At 37.9% G+C, this 16,355-nt stretch overlaps 1 protein-coding gene across 10 annotated transcripts in view; it reads left to right on the top strand.

The window, feature by feature from the left end:
- OPN4 (opsin 4) overlaps nucleotides 1-9,884 on the top strand; it is a 29,128-nt gene extending 19,244 nt beyond the window's left edge. For all 10 annotated transcript variants that reach the window (XM_048944258.1, XM_048944257.1, XM_048944253.1 and 7 more), the window contains 7 exons: nucleotides 570-734; nucleotides 3,113-3,220; nucleotides 4,359-4,545; nucleotides 6,434-6,586; nucleotides 7,128-7,196; nucleotides 7,665-7,703; nucleotides 8,533-9,884. In XM_048944258.1, the coding sequence (XP_048800215.1) occupies nucleotides 570-734; nucleotides 3,113-3,220; nucleotides 4,359-4,545; nucleotides 6,434-6,586; nucleotides 7,128-7,196; nucleotides 7,665-7,703; nucleotides 8,533-8,724 (913 nt within the window). In that variant the 3' untranslated portion in view covers nucleotides 8,725-9,884. The remainder of the gene's footprint in view (nucleotides 1-569; nucleotides 735-3,112; nucleotides 3,221-4,358; nucleotides 4,546-6,433; nucleotides 6,587-7,127; nucleotides 7,197-7,664; nucleotides 7,704-8,532) is intronic.
- The last annotated feature ends 6,471 nt before the right edge of the window (nucleotides 9,885-16,355 follow it).

Genomic DNA, 16,355 nt, shown 5'->3' with positions numbered 1-16,355 from the left:
CTGAAGGATGTGAAAGGACTATAGAAATTAACCAATTGTGAAAAGCAATACTAAATGGATATCATTTGTCCATTTAGTATGTCCAATAACAGTACATAAAAGCTATTCCATGGAAAAAAAATGAAATCAACTGCAAACACCATGTTTCACAATGAGTAAAGAGAAAATAAAAATAATCACACGTCTCTAAACAAAAACTATCATACAGGCCAGTGTTTGCCACTATTCTTAGATATCTGTCTTGTAACTATCAGCACAGTAGAAAATGCAGACCGACAGTAAAGTACAACAATCAGATATAGGGAAACAAAGACTTCTCTAGTTATATTATGTATTTTCCAATTAAATGGAATACCTGATTTATGTGGAAACTCTTCTAGCGTGGGACTATTTTTTCCCCCCCTACATTTTGTCCTTGATTAGTGCAGCTGAAGTACACCAAATTGCAAGGGACTGGTCACATAGTGACACACATTAAAAGTATTTTAGAGTTATCACATAACCTAGCATAAGAGTAATCGCTGCAATTCCCTATCTCAATTTTGCTGTTACACATTTACTTCCCCTAGGTCTATACAGACATTTGGATGCAAACATGGAAACAAAGATCTCCAGAAACAGTATCATCGGATGAAGAATGAGTGGAAGTTGGCTAAGATTGCACTGATCATCATCTTGCTTTATGTCATTTCCTGGTCACCATACTCTGTCGTTGCTCTGGTAGCTTTTGCTGGGTAATTATGAATGTATCAGCAAATGAGGGTGTGCAATTGGGAAAGACAGATGAAAGCCAAAGCTACTTGTCAACCCTAATGCCTGAAGTGCATTCCAAACATTAACCTATTTTGGAGTGACATTTAACAAATAAGGCACACACTGTGATTTTTTTCTTAAGTTTGACTTTTCAAGGGGAAAAAAAAAAAACAGTAGTAGAAAGTTTATTACTTTCAACATAAGAAACAATGCTGATGATTCCTGAATGCATGCTCTGTGACAGCATATTTGATCCATCCGAATTTTATTTAGCACCAAAATGCTAAGGGAGCCAAAAAGAATCACCCAGGGGAGATTTTTCCTCCACTACTTTTACTTGCAAGTCTATTTATTTGCTTGTCTTACATCGAACTGATGAAATTCCTTACATATGTGTAAAAAAAAAAAAAAACAAGCTCAAAATTACACAAGTATATACTTGCTTTGGGAAGCTTGTCAGTGTTAGACATAGAAGTAAATATAAATCATAACAGCATGTCCTTCATTTATCTAATTATCAGTGTTTCATACAGTAGTTTCCACAAAAGTATGATACCATTAATATAGAATCTATATACAGCTTGACTGTCAGATATTGACCAGAATACTGTTGATGCAACCTAGGTACAAGTCAAAAACTCTAAGCCTGGATGTCTTGGCTACATGTAGATATGTCTATTATGCTAAAGGCTGACACTGAACAGGCTTCTTCATTTTCCAGTGCTTCAGTTAAGGCTTTCTAAAGTGGATATGACCATGCCCTGGAAAGCCTTGTAAACTGCAAAGAATCTGAAATTCTCAACTAGAAGACTCAAGCAGAAGGCAGCACATTTTGGGAGGCAGGAGTGCTCATTGTAACACACATAAGGAAGAGGCAAACATGGCTTCCTAAACACTGCACTTCTAAAAATATTTTGCTTAAGATGAAAATTTGCTAAGAGAACGTTCTCCTATGGCACCCACAGAGCCAATTCCAAGCAGCAGCAAACTTTTTCTCCACAAAGTCTCCTCACTCAGAAACTCAAATCCTTAGAATACGTCCAACTCCAGAGTCCCATGTCCTGTCACAGGGGACTTAGGTATTGGGCATTTACCACTGGTGATATGAGACCACTAGAGATAGAAGAAAAGTGTGAAGATAAAAAATCAATCATAGCTGCCTTACATCACTGCTTGCTCCAAGTGAACTGAAAACAATAGAAAATGCTTTAAGCTAAGCATTCTAGCTGCACAGAACTGCCAGGTTGTTCTGTATGATTCAGTATCTACTTCAGCATGATCAAGTGCCTGCTGAACTTGACTTCTAGCCTATGTTTCCTGTTGACTAAAATCAAAACAAACGGACAGTTTTATAACTGTACAGCACCTGTCAAGTGAGCATTTGCAAATTTTTCTCACAAAGACAGCAAGTAAACAATACAGCTTCATTCAGCTTTTTTTTTTTTTTAAAGAAATTCCTTGAGTATATTAGGAGTACAAGCAGGAACGCAATGCTAAATAGGTCAGTTAAAGATGGAGGTTAAACTGCTGTCTCAGAAAATAGAGGTGTCATAAAGAAAGGATGCTAACTTAGACTAATGAGTCATTTTACTTAACCCTTTCTACCAATCCGAGTTCTTCTTAGCTCCTAATCAGACCCATGGAGAACCTGCCTGATAGAAACTGCCTACAGAATGTGTTATTTTGGTTTGAGTAGCTCTCCTGACCTTCTTCTGACAAGACTCTATGGGCTCCTTCAAAGTATCTTCAGATTAAATGGCTGAAAGGAACATGGCAGATAGACATCAGTCATGATTGCTGTATCCCTTAAGGGCACAAAACCTGCATATATGCATGGCCACAATAACACAAGTGAAGTGTATGTCATCATAACACCCATTCCCTCCCGATTTTAGTTCAGATCAGGCAAAAAATTTGAAAAGCAGAACTGATCACATATCTTTCCTGTAATGCCTCACTCTGCACACTCATTTAGTGACATATTTAGTGATGGGTTATTTAGCAAGTACATCTGCTGAGTTTGAAACAGATACTCTGATGAACACGCATTCATTTACTGCAGGCAGACTTTGTCTCTAGGGTAAATAGCACAGGAGTTATCACTGAATCATAGCAGTACTGCAAGAGAAGCATCACAAAAATTGTGTTTCCCCAATTAGGCTAGTGTGCATCTTTGCAGGAAAAGGATGTAAAACTTTTCTCTCTCATTGTTTGAGTAGAAAACATCCCCTTGTTACATTCTGTGGAGCAATAACAACACACTGTGTTGTCAGCTTATAAATGCTGAGACTTTTGAGAACTCAGTACTAAACATGCACTGTATATACACTAAATGGATTACGTATTTGCATTACTCTAGGTATTCTCATGTTCTAACACCCTTCATGAATTCAATACCAGCTGTGATTGCCAAAGCTTCTGCCATCCATAACCCCATTATTTATGCCATCACTCACCCTAAATATAGGTAAGTTCATTCTTGTAAAATAAATTTAATGTAGCAGAGAATATCAGGCAGTAGCTTTATCACTTAAGGGACTAGTAACCAAACTCTCATTCACCTGTTCATTTTACCTTTGCAAGACAACCTCCTCCTCTCCAAGCAAACTTCTCAGTGCCATAAAAATGTCAGTAGAATTTGTACTTGGAACAGTTTACTGTGCAGATGGGAGCTAGAGATGTTTATGGAATGCTGATCTGTACTTACAGATCACATGATAGAAGATAGAGACCTTCCTAGCTCAGAGGAAATCATTGTAAATTTAACTGTCTTCAAGAGAGATCCAGACATCTGTCAGCATTAGAAATAGCAGTTTGTTAAATTAACCAGGCCACTGAGGAATGCAATCCAGTAAGTCAAGTTACTCCTTCCCTATTTTGTGCATCTTCCTCACTCTTCTTCATGCTTCCTTATTTCAGATAGCATTTCTTCTGAGCTGTAACATCTACACATAACCATACCAAGTTCAGATGCAGGCCATGGAATCTGATGGATGGCAGCAAAGCCACACATATGCTGTTTCATTCTTTACACAGACCTACAAGATAATTTGACAGAGAAGTGTGGGCATGGACTTCTAAGTGGGATGACTGGGAGGGAGAGAAAAGCTGTGCAAAAGAGTTTCCTTATGCTGCATATGAGAAAAAGAATTCTGTAATATAGCTGCCTTTGTACTACCCTACAGATAGCAGGCAGACAGATGTGCTAAAGGAGGCCAGAATAGCTGCTTAGGGGCAGATTAAAACAATTTATTATGTGGTACTTCTGCAAGGTTCAGTTGAAAGAACAGAATTTTATTTTTGACCTGATTAAGCTGAAAGCAGATAAAATATTTTAATAGGTCCCTTCAGTTCAAAGAGCTATTCTTTAATGCCCTCACCCCTGCCAAGTAAAGCATTTAAATTCTATGGACCACTATTAATAAGTGATATTGAAGGGCAATTGTTTACAAGACACTGATATCTGGAAAACCCTTTATTGTACCAGTAATTTTCCAGTCCATGCAGCATTAGTCTATCTCTCTGAATAAATGCACTGCGTATGATGCCTGAATTTTTATGCTAACATTAAAAAAATCTGACTTGTTCTACCTCCTTTCCATTAGAACAGCCATTGCAACATATGTTCCCTGCCTTGGATCCCTGCTGAGAGTTTCTCCTAAAGAGTCCCGATCCTTCAGCAGTTCTCGCTCCTCCAGACGAACCACCATAACCAGCCAATCTTCTGAGACTGGCTCAGGTGGGCTGCAGAAAGGAAAAAGGCGACTATCTTCCATCTCTGACAGTGAATCGGTAAGAAAGACACTTCTCATACACATTTTTACCTGCAGAGTAATTGACTTTCATAGAGTCCTCCAAGGTGATAACTGCTTTACATGAAACACTTTATGCTGATTATGATAAGAACTTCAGAAAAAGGGAAGAAGTAAAGCAAAAGAAGGCCAACATGTAAGAGCAAACTGTAGCATATTATATTCTTGTCCATTTTTTACACTGAAGGAAGAATGAAGACATTGGACAACAGGCATTTCAGAAGGCAAGAGAAGCTTAGAGTCAGAGCATCCTAGAAAGCCTTGTATGACTGAACTTGTCTGACCACAGATTTTGAGTCTAAACACAGAAAACAATCATAGAATCAAAATTATAGAATTGCTTGGTTGGAAAAGACCTTAAAGACCATCAAGTCTAACCGCAACCTAATCATACTACATAAACATACTATTAACAACCCACAACTAAACCACGTCCCTGAGCATCACATTCAAACAGTTTTTAAACACATTCAGGGATGGCGACTCAACCACCTCCCTGGGGAGCCTATTCCAGTGCTTAACATCCTTTTCTGTAAATAAGTTTTTCCCGATATCCAACCTAAACTTACCTGGCACAACTTGAGGCCATTTCCCCTTGTCCTGTGTGTCGCAAGTGAGAAGAGACAAACCTCGTTCTCACTGTAAGCACAGGTAAGCACCCTTCAGATACTGGAAGAGAGCAATAAAGTCTCAAAACAGCCCCAGTTCCTTCAGACTCTCCTCACAGGGCATATTCTCCAAGCCCTTCATGAGCTTTGTTGCCCTCAGTGACCTTTCTGTACTGAGGTGCCCAAAACTGAACATAGTACTCAAGGTGATGCCTCACCAATGCCAACCACAGGGGCAGGATTACTTTTCTAGTCCTGCTCACCACACCATTTTTGATACAAGCCAGGATGCCATTGGCCTTCTTGGCCACACTGCTGGCTAACATTGAGCCAATAGTCCGTCAGTACAACCGATCCATTAGTCACTAAAAAATTATTTAGCGAAACCAAAATTTTAAGGAAACCGTGGTTTCTTAAGGTGAAGTGGGGTATGTTTGGAAGCATTAACCATCAGACTTAAGTAAATCAACAAATGCATTTCCGAATCCTTCTCACATGAGACCTCAACACCATTCTGCTGCCATTCCAGGTAAAGCCAAATGCATTGCACAGCAGCTGGATATAAGCAGATATTTGGTGTCCCAGGCTCTCCCTTACTACACAGCTACTTAATTTTGAAATCATTTTAAATACAATCTCCAAATATATGAAAAGGCAATGATCTTCTCAATGATTATTTTTTCAGTCAGACTAAACACCATATCTAATGCAGTCACACCCTGAATTCAGACATTTGTTCATAACAGTGCCATTTCAATTTCTTCAGATTCTATGTTCTTTTGAGTACTCAGTCCAACCAAAACTCGGTGAAAAGGCCAGAGTGAGGAAAAAAAGGTAGTGCAGAAAAGAACACTTGACTCATGCATAATCCCACTGTTTTTATTGTTGTTTTTCCATTCATTGAAATAAATCTTTATAATATCAGGAATCCTTTATGAAAATAAGTGCTTCTAAACTGGCCAGGTGCATTAGAAAAGTTTCCATAGTACACAGCGGAACATCATTTTGTTAGAAATTTTGAAGTAAACCCTACCAAAATAAACAAACAAGAAAACAAGACGTAAGCCAAAGTTATCTGAAGAGATTTGATAAGGTTTTTTGGACTTCTTTAAAGCAAAACACTGTATGGAGTTGTACGTGGCATAACTTTCCTGAAATAACTTTCACAAGGTGGCTGTCTCTTAAAATTTCTGTTTAGGTATCATACTACTCGGTCAGAAATCTAAGACCATGCTATTGCTTTTGCTGTATTCATTTTAGGGCTGTACCGATACAGAAACTGATATCACCAGTATGACCTCCAGACCTGCTAGCAGCCAGGTTTCCTATGAAATGGGCAAAGATACCACCCAAACTAGTGGCCTAGGAGGCAAACCTGAAGTAAAAAGCCACAATTCTGGAATTTTTGGAAAGGTAATAGATTGCGTAGTAACAGAATTCTTTAGCAACAGGTAGATCAACAATGAACATTTTATCATAATTAATCATAAAGAATCTGGCCTACAAGATGGGAATAACCTGTAAATTAGTGCTGTAAGTAATGTCCTTGAGGCTGTAAAAGGTCATCAGTTTTTTATTTACAGCTCTAATTCATCATTCAGCTGTCGTATTTCTGGCTGTTATATTGAACATAGCATATGCATGATGTGTTGTCCTGTGTTTGTTTTTAAGTGTATAATCTGTAATATTTTTATTTCCCCATATTGCCCAAATTACTTGACTCATCGTTCTGTTGTCTCACCATTTGTTATCAAATAAGCTTGTATGGCAAGTGATAGAAAACTAGTCTATCTCCATTAAATTACTTTATGTTCTGTAGTACAGTCACATTTAGTTTATTACTGCATTCCTCCTCTGTTCCCTTTCTTTCTTTTTCCCTCTCTTTGTATTTCATGTACATGGGACATGGTAACCTATACATTATTTGTCTTTTTCACCTGTGTTCATTTTCCAGACAATTGTAAACACAGATGAAATACCCATGGTGGAAATGAATGTCACAGAGCATTCTGCTACTTCTACTGTAAGAACTACTTTAATATTTGGCATGGATTTAGTTGAAGCAACAAAATCTAATGACAATCCCACTCCCTGAGCACAAATTAAGTTATTTGCTGAGATGTAAAAAAAAAAAAAACAAAAAAACAAAAAAACCATGTAATACTCCCAGTAGGATACAGTAAATATGACCTCCAAGGGTAGATCACTGCTGAAACCGTGCAGTAATTAATGGAGAATACACATGCTACAGGGTTCTCCTTGAGCTCTGCTTCTTAACAGAACTGAAGTTGAATTCAGTAGGTTGCCTGCCCATGATTTGCTTTGGGGTGAGTGGAAACACTATTCAAATAAAGATAAGAAAAATCAATGTATACAGCAAGTGGAAATAGCTATTCAGTAGTAGTATTCCTTTTGGGACAGTCAATCTTGTAGCAAGTTCATCTGTGCGCAGTGACACTGTTGACTATTTATTGTTCTCTGTTTTGGGTAGTGCAAAGCATCTGAAAAATGCAGCGTGGAGGAAATTCAGGTAAGTTTCTGAAACATGTCATATCACTTATTCATTATTTTGTGGGCATAGTGTCTATTTCCATTTAACAAAGCTATAGCATACTGATCTTTGTTGTTTGTTTTTTTTAAACATATTCTTCAAATGAGTCAACTTGCCCTAAATTAGTGAAATAAAAGAGCTGATAGGTGGAAAAAAATCAGTTTTATCTTTGCAGTAATAATAAAAATGTAACAAATGTAATTTTTATTGATAGTAGTGTTCCTTACAAGCTATTATTAGCCTAATCCTAACACTCCCTTTTGTGGTCCCATGCTAGGGATGGATAGCACTGCTATTGTAGCACAAATTAATCCTTTTCTGTTTGACTCCATTCTCTAGTTTGTCCCCCCTTCAAAATATCAATCTTTTTATCTGTTTCACACCACCTCATCTTAATGAACCAAAACAACTGCTTTGTCAACTATGCAGGTTTTTTTTTTTAATAGAGGAACTCTTTATATCATTTGTCTCTTACACTGAGTACATTCTCAGTACTTTTTCTTCCTCCCACAGAGGAATCTGCTGTCATTAGCCTGATCCTTCAAAGTAAACTCAATTCTGAATTAATATACTAACACAAAGACACTATCTTGTTTAAACTTCCCCTCCTCCCTCCACATTACTCATAAAGCATTCCAGAAGTATTCAGATCTACTTCATCCTCTATCTTTTGAGTTTGGCTTTAAGGTAGTAGTGGGTACTGGCAAAGCACTGATCTAAATACATCACATTTTCATAGACAGTGCTGCCTGATATTCTTTGTAGATGTTTGTGTCTTCTATTTCTTTTAAAACCTTGCATTCTTCAGAGAGGTGAGAGCCTGAGTGGCATTGGACTAAGAAAAGGAGAGCCTCGCCATAGAACATCCGCATCTCAGATACCCAGCATTATAATAACATGCAGCAATGTACAAGGAGTAGAGCTGCCTTCTGGATACAGCACTGGTTTCCTGTACCCAAAGAACAAAAGCCACAAGCAGAACAAGAGCTCCAGCAGCTGAGTGGCACAAGCCAGAATATCACCTTCACCAGTATCTCTGGAGGAACCATAAACCAGCTGAATCCAGAAGGCTTTCCTACCTTGCTCTGAAACACTTCTACAGAAACACAACACAAGCAAGAATAAAATCAAGTGTTCAGTTTCTGAACTGGCTCCAGTGCTTCACTTTTGATCTGAGCCACGCTGCAATTTATTATTTCTTCTTTTTGTGGCTCAAAGAAATTATTTTTCTCACTTGGATTTTACTCTTCTCAGGCATATTACACTGTTATATGGATCTTGCCTACAATCTTGCCTACAAGCTCTTTTGATTAATTTGAGAGAAAAGGGAAGCGTGAGATCCAGCCTTTGTCTAATTACTGTGGAGTAACTTCAAAGCTATTTGTGGAAAAGCTTAAATTGCTTTCTGGAGATGCTTTCATTATTGAAGTTCCTCAAGCAAATGAAAACACTCAGTGCTCCTTTCTCTTAGTAATTAGAAAGTTTCCTCATATTCTTGTACAATGCAATTGAAAGGTAATGCACTTGAGCACTAATTTGAAGTCTCAGACATTTTTTTTTTTTATTTCTGAGACTCTAGAGGATGAAAAAGTAATTTGCTTTTCCCTGGTGCTCCTTCTGGAGTAAAAAAAAAAATTAGTAGATAGAATTAATTTACAATCTGTAGAAGTTGACACCGCAAGAATGATAAGGTGTTGTCAGTCCACAGTGGGGATATGTCCCTTTTAAGTCTAAAAGCATAGAATAAATAGAGCTATTGAAGCAGTTCTTAACAACAGGTGCCTAAATAGCTCTCCCTTTGGTTGCAGGAATAGAGGAAACCACCCAAGCCATTTTGTTCTAAGTAAATTGGTTCTGATGTCACATCAGAGAAAGCCATCAGATTATACAAATATAACCAGCTTATTCCTTTGAAGGCAAAAAAGTTCAGTCAGTTCCAGAAGACATGGGTCATTGATTACAACCAAATATTTGAAACTTACTTTGAATTGAATTAAAAATGGAGGTGATAATGACTTTTGAGGCAGCTGAACATCAGATCTCAAACAAGTGGCTATTTCAGACAGGTAATAAACAACCAAAAGAAAACACTGGAAGTCTTGGGTGTTTCTGCATAAATAAAATCATAGGCATTAGAAATGAGAGGAAAAAAAAAAAAAAGTAGTACAGTTTCTCCCTTCACCTACCACAACTGGATATTGTTTCCATGCAGAAAACAATGTTAAACTGACAACACACATGCTAGCAATAAGGAAAAAGAAGGGCAAAAACATATCTTCAAACAGGAAACCTGTTCAAAGATGTTCATGAAGCCTGAGCAATTACATTCTTACTTACTGTTTTGGCTTATAAAATAAGAAAACATGAAGCATATAATTGTCCCCATCTTTTGCCAGGAAAGCAGGTGACAGTAGGGAAGAAATGCTAGCAAAGGTTGCCTATTTCATACAGACTGCAAAAGGCTGAACACATTAAGAAAATAGGTCAAAGCTTACATGTGCTTTTTTCTTGTGCTAATAAGATGCATTTGTGTACAACTTGCCATTAAGAGCTAGCCTTTTCACTCCTGTTACAATTTCGTTCAGAATTAATATTCTTGAAGACTATACTCTGCTCTTCTGCATTCTCTTCTACTTTTAGAGAGTATTAAAAGAATACATTGATGGCTAGAAAAGCCCTATGAATCCACAGCATGTTGTTCTCTCTATCCTTCAGCTCTAACATGTACTAGAGATTAGTTTGTGTCTATAAAAAGAACTGCAGCTGTTAGTGCTTGTCTACTTACAAGAGGCTTGAAAAGCATATATTAATTAGGGAGAATTTGTTTAGGAGCACTTGAAAACTCGTGTGTATTCCCTATGTAACTAACAACTTCACCTTCCCTTCACTTCTACTGACACTACCAAAATCATTCGTGAAAAAGCCCACAAAACTCATTACACCTAAATCTCTCACTAAAGTCATTGACATGGTAACCCCAGTGGCATTTGGAATAAATCATTATTAGTTCTTATTTCATCTCACTTTAGCAGCTTTATTTGTGTCCTGCATCCTCTATTTGGCAGCCATTCTCTCTGCTTTGCTGTCTCTTTACACCCCTTAACAGAGATGACTGATCAGATTAAAATAATTCAGGACTGAGGTGATTCATGTTTCAGTTAAAGTCAACTGTACAGGCTGTTCTGCACTAGCGAGACTGCTTGCCTTCACCATGCACTTGGGCATATTCCAGTGACGTGGTGGTGTGAAAGGACTACGGCAAAACTGAGGCACTTCCCTTTGGCCTTTCATGCTCCAGCAGCTGTTCAGAGTAGACTGCTGGCAAAGGGAATAGCAAGCAGTGCTGTGAGTTCACGGGCTCTGTACCACAATGGGCTCAAGCTCAAATTCAGACTTGGGTCACAAGTAGAAATATTTGGCCTTCCAAGTAATTTGGCAAAATTGCTGTGGTCCTATAAAGAAGATGCCAAGAACCAGTGTAATAAAAGCCTGTTCCAAGACAAGTCTGAAGCAGCACCTAAAAAGGCAATGGCAAGCAGCTGATCTTTCCAGCTTTCACATATTATCAAGAATCTTAGTTCATATGTTTTGCAGGTTATAGGCTCAGTTAATGTACTTCTGGGAATCCACTTTTCATCCAGCACTGGACTAGAAAGGGACATCACACGGCTCTAAATAAATGTTCACACATTCTCATGTAAAGCAGACACAGACTGCTATCAAAGAGCCTCAGAGCTGTAGACAGTTTTACTCAAATTATTGTAACAGAGAAAAGGAAATTTCTCTCCCTGCACTGGTAGCAAAGAGTACTTTTCTTCAAGTCCTGTGAAAAACCAACAGCATGCCTGACATCCAAAAAAAGGCACATAACAAGGATAAATTGCACAGGCATGCCCGTTTTTCTTATTATGACTGGTGCCATGTTTTTACATGGGACATTCCAGGGAAAGCTGTAGCGTAGCCCACATCCTACTCTGATCCCTCAGGGAAAGAATCGCATCTCAGTAACCCAGACAGAGCAGCTGTATGTCTCTGTTCCTGTAACAACTATTTACACAGGACTCTACTGAGAGGTCCTTTTTCTGCAAAGCAATGTCAGTATCAGTTCGTTATTTCAGTGGCTGAGCAACAGGCATCTCAGTTCAAACACTTGTTCTTATAGCCTTGCAGTTGTCAACGTCATAGGAATGTGAAGAGTCCGATGTTATAAATAGCTTTATATAAAAGCAATCTTAAAACAAAGAAATTACAAGTACTGGCCACACCTAGCAACCTCAGACAAGGACCACAATCCCATGCACTAAACATTTTACGTTGAACAAAAAAAGGTTATGATGCCTTCCTCATCTCCTATCTAATTCAAAACCTAAATGCTCATTTTCAAACTTGCAAATAGGTCAATTCCTAAATCTTGACAACAATGAGCTCTGACATAACTTACAGGGACAGAGAAACCAGAAGATGATCAATGTAAACCTAATAAACTCAGTACATTGTCTCAAAAGCAAATCTAGCCTAATCAGTCTAATACAGAGTACAAAATTTTTGGTAGAAAAGTAATAGCTTTGTTGCAGCAATCCTGTCAGCAGCAGAGCTCTGCTAGAGACATGAGACAGGAATTCTATGTACCTGGCTCACAGAGTAAAGCAAATGGTGCAAGAGATATGTCAGCATAGGAAAATGCTAGCACATTTTCCAAACACTGATATCACCTCACCGTGCATGGGGATATCAGGATCTTGTGATGTTCAACCACAAATGTGGTCTCAGTGTTTGGCTGGCATATTAAGTACAAGCATTTTTTGGCAATGAAAAGGGCTCTCAAGATTAGGATTCACCTGAGGTTAAAAAACAGGATCAGTGGCTGGGAAAAACAGAAGGGGATTCATTCCTCTGGATGACAAACTTTTTCCTTACTCTTCAATCACTGAACTTGCAAAAACAGCAGTACTACTTCAGATTCAGCACCAAAAATATTTTGGACCCCTCTCAGGAGAGCTGTAACCAACACTTGCCAAGGAGAACGTTTTTTAAGATCCACCCTCATTTGGACTACTAGAATAAATACTCAGACATAAAGCACAGAATTTCACTGGAAAAAAAGGCCAAATTAGATCTTCTGATGCTAGCTATAAGCTCAGTAATTAGTAGAATTAATGGAAACACTCCTGTTAATTTTACCAGGCTTAAATCAAGTGTCTCAGATATGCTGCAAAGAACAAGTGAGCAGCAGCTCAGGTTAAACTGTCTCAGCAAGCAATCCAACACAACTTGAGCTAAAAGAAACCTCATGATATAACTCTTATTCCACCATCATTTCCTGTTTGTATTTATGGAGTCATATGTAGTTCTCCTATATTACAGTTCCTCGAGACAGTTACCTCCTCCTGTTTTTCTCTCCCTCCACAAAGGATCTGCTCTCAGTATCACCACCCAACTTTAACATTTCACTTTGTCAGAAATAATTAGATTCAGCTACTAAGAACATGAACTTGACACGTATGTAAAAAGTTGCTTAAGGGTATTTTTGCAAAGCAGGCTTTATCCACAAAGCAAGAACAAAGCTGTTATTCATTTCCCTCAACACTTAGTTTTTGCTGTAACTTCCACGTATATATAAGACAATAGTTCAGGAACAGACAAAAATCTGAGACCATATCATTGGATAGAACAAGTGCTCCTATGCAAAGTCACATACAGGATGTTTCCTGAATAGGCTGTAGAACATTTACAGGCATGCTTGCAGTAACTGCACATTTTCTACTGAATGGAAAAATTAAACAGAAAACCCTCGCTCTTCCACAAAACGAGCCTGAAGGTTTACACAAAAAGTGACCATGGATCTAAAGTAGAAGCACATCCTTTAAAAGCTCCAGTACTATAAAAGGGTACTACACTTGCACAAGTTCACCCTTTGGATTGATATAATCCATTTATATCACATTTTTGTCAGACGCCTAAAGATATCCTATGCATAAACATTTACATAGCACCTTAAGATACACAACCGAACAAGTTGATAACATTCAGTGACTTCTAGTAGTGACCAAACATACTGCCAATGCTTTTCCAGTTTAGTATTTACTGCCAACTCCATGCAACTGTATATTAATAAATTTCCTAAGTTCAAGTTTTTCTTCAAAGCCAAGGTAAAATCTGTCTGCTAAGCTACCTGCAAACTGTGTTCCTCTCAAGGCTACTAAGCACTTGGGTATAAGAAACCCTCACAAAGAGGAAAAAGGACATTCACACAACCACATGGAGCTGGAATCAGAAGTTCAAAATCCTGTTTGTGATTTTCCCATCATCTGGGTGACCTTGGGCAAATCACTAGTTTTTGTGTATCAGCATTGCTAACTTTGAACAAGGGTTAATATCCTCTTCATAAGGCTGCTCTCCATTTTCATAGCTTGCTTCAAGGTTCACATCTGGAAATACAACTTTTTTTCCAACTGTTTGCAGTTCCTCTTTTACCATATACTTGCAAAAAATTCATTTTCCTCAACAATTCATTTGCTACAACAGAAGTTATTCAACAAATAATTTATAGAGATGCTCACCAGGCTGACTACATCACATGTGTGTATATTTTACTTTGCTATAAAAGTAAAATTGAGCATTCTAGTAGTAAAACATAGTTCACACAAATCTATGTTGTGTAATCATGTACAGTCTTTGAAGAACCCACAGTGTAATACTATATTTCCTTGAGGAAGTTATATATTAAAAATCACTGTATGTTACAAATAACCATCAATTTCTGCTCTACTGTACATAATTAAAAAGAAAATCTACTTGTGAAGAGGATATTGAAGTAAACCTAGGAGCATAAGCAATTGATTTACTGGGAATTATTTTAAGTGGGCAATCCTTGAAAGAGGGTTGAGACCTTATAGGTAAGGTTTCTGCTCTATTAATGGGACAAAAACTGCCAATGAAAGAAGGGAGTCATTGACCAGAGTCATCCAGAACACAAGGGTAGAATTAACAGGATGAAGCACTAGAAACATCAAATTAATTTTCACAATTATCCCTGTATATTAATCAGAAAGAAGTCCTAAGAAACTGTATAGCACAGCTTGCTCTGAACATCAAATAGTTGTTTCTGCCCTGCCCAGACATACACTATCCTTTTCAAGACCAACTTCTACTTTCATTCACAGAAGAGCCCAATTCATGTCAAAAGACTTAAAATAGGGCAACTCAAAGTTTGAATTCCTAGTATCAAAAACACAGTAATGTTCAGCCATAAAAAGAAGCAATGAAGGAAACAAAAAGATTATATTCAGATAAATTTAGAATAGCATTTCCCATGGCTGGGGAACGTGGTTGTCACCATAGACCTCTGTATTTTCTAACACAAGCCCAATGCTGGGTTGTGATTTTGAGGGCATCAGTTCTACATCTGACTTTTAGTAGTACTGTTACACTTTAGACCAGTCACAGTTGTAAACACTAATGGGGAGTAACCAAAAAATAGAATATTACTGAAACTTTGGGTTGTATTTCACCCCTTACTTGTCTGTACAAAACATCATGTGATGTGAGGAAAAACAAGAACATGTATAAAACAAGCCAAAATAATTCTCCTTTTTACTTCAAAGTTTCACATCTAAGTTAAGAATTTCTTTCCCAGGGCCACTGCTCATCTTCACACACTTGTGCAGAAGGCAGAGCCTACTCAACTCAATCTTCATCTCCTAGATATTCTTCTCATTCTCCCCAGTGTCAGCACAGAGCAACCAATCATCCTGCTACCTACTCCAAAGGGCCAGAACTCTTTCCAAGGGCCTGGCACAAAATGGATTCTCATTTCTTCATAACCCTGAACTCTGGAGTTCCTGCAAGCCCAATCTCAGCTCGCTTCTAACAGGCAGGTTCTCAGATCAAGCATCCTTGCTACTTGCCTCAGTGGCAATCCTGGAGCAGTACAGCCTTCAAGCCTCTCCAGAGTCTTGCCTCCCAGAAGTGTCAACAACCTCTAGTTCTCACTAGTTCACTTTTCTTGTAACAATTTTCAAGCAATTCCAATGCCTTTAGGTGCTAAATATAGCATTAAATACAACCCTCTCTTGGCTTTTAAAGGAATTATGTATGCCTCCATCTCTGCATGTAAAAAGATGAAACGTAATAATCCATCAGGTTTTATTTTAAAATGATTTATTTTGATCCTTCTGTCCTCAGCTGAAGTTTGAGTAACAGAAGCACAGGTCAGAACTCTTGAAGTACTGATAAATCTTATTTGAAATACTGTTTTCCAGACACTCAAATTAAAGCTCACTTTTTGCTGCTATTCAGTGAAGTAAGAAGAATCTTAACCATATGAAGGGCAAGGTTGAGGCAGTAGTATCAGGCAACTCAGTGGCAAGAAACAATTACAACACAGATGACTTCTGAAAATCATACCCCATCTGAAAAACAAGCAAGCAAACACCAATCTTTCAGGTCCCTGGATCTTTATGTTCACTTATTATCCATCAGATGAGAAGTTAACTTTCATGTAGTTTTAGAAATAAAAGCTGTTCACTTTGCACACTGCAAGGAACATTTTTGTCTTCTCTAAAGGAATAAAAACCCAAACATTCCATAAAACTTATTTTCAATAAATCTCACCCATTTTAATTTTTTTTT

The sequence above is a fragment of the Lagopus muta genome, chromosome 5 (genome assembly GCF_023343835.1).
Source record: "Lagopus muta isolate bLagMut1 chromosome 5, bLagMut1 primary, whole genome shotgun sequence".
Lineage (NCBI taxonomy): Eukaryota > Metazoa > Chordata > Aves > Galliformes > Phasianidae > Lagopus > Lagopus muta.
The sequence above is the reverse complement of the archived record's forward strand: the minus strand, read 5'-3'. Positions and strand labels throughout refer to the sequence as shown.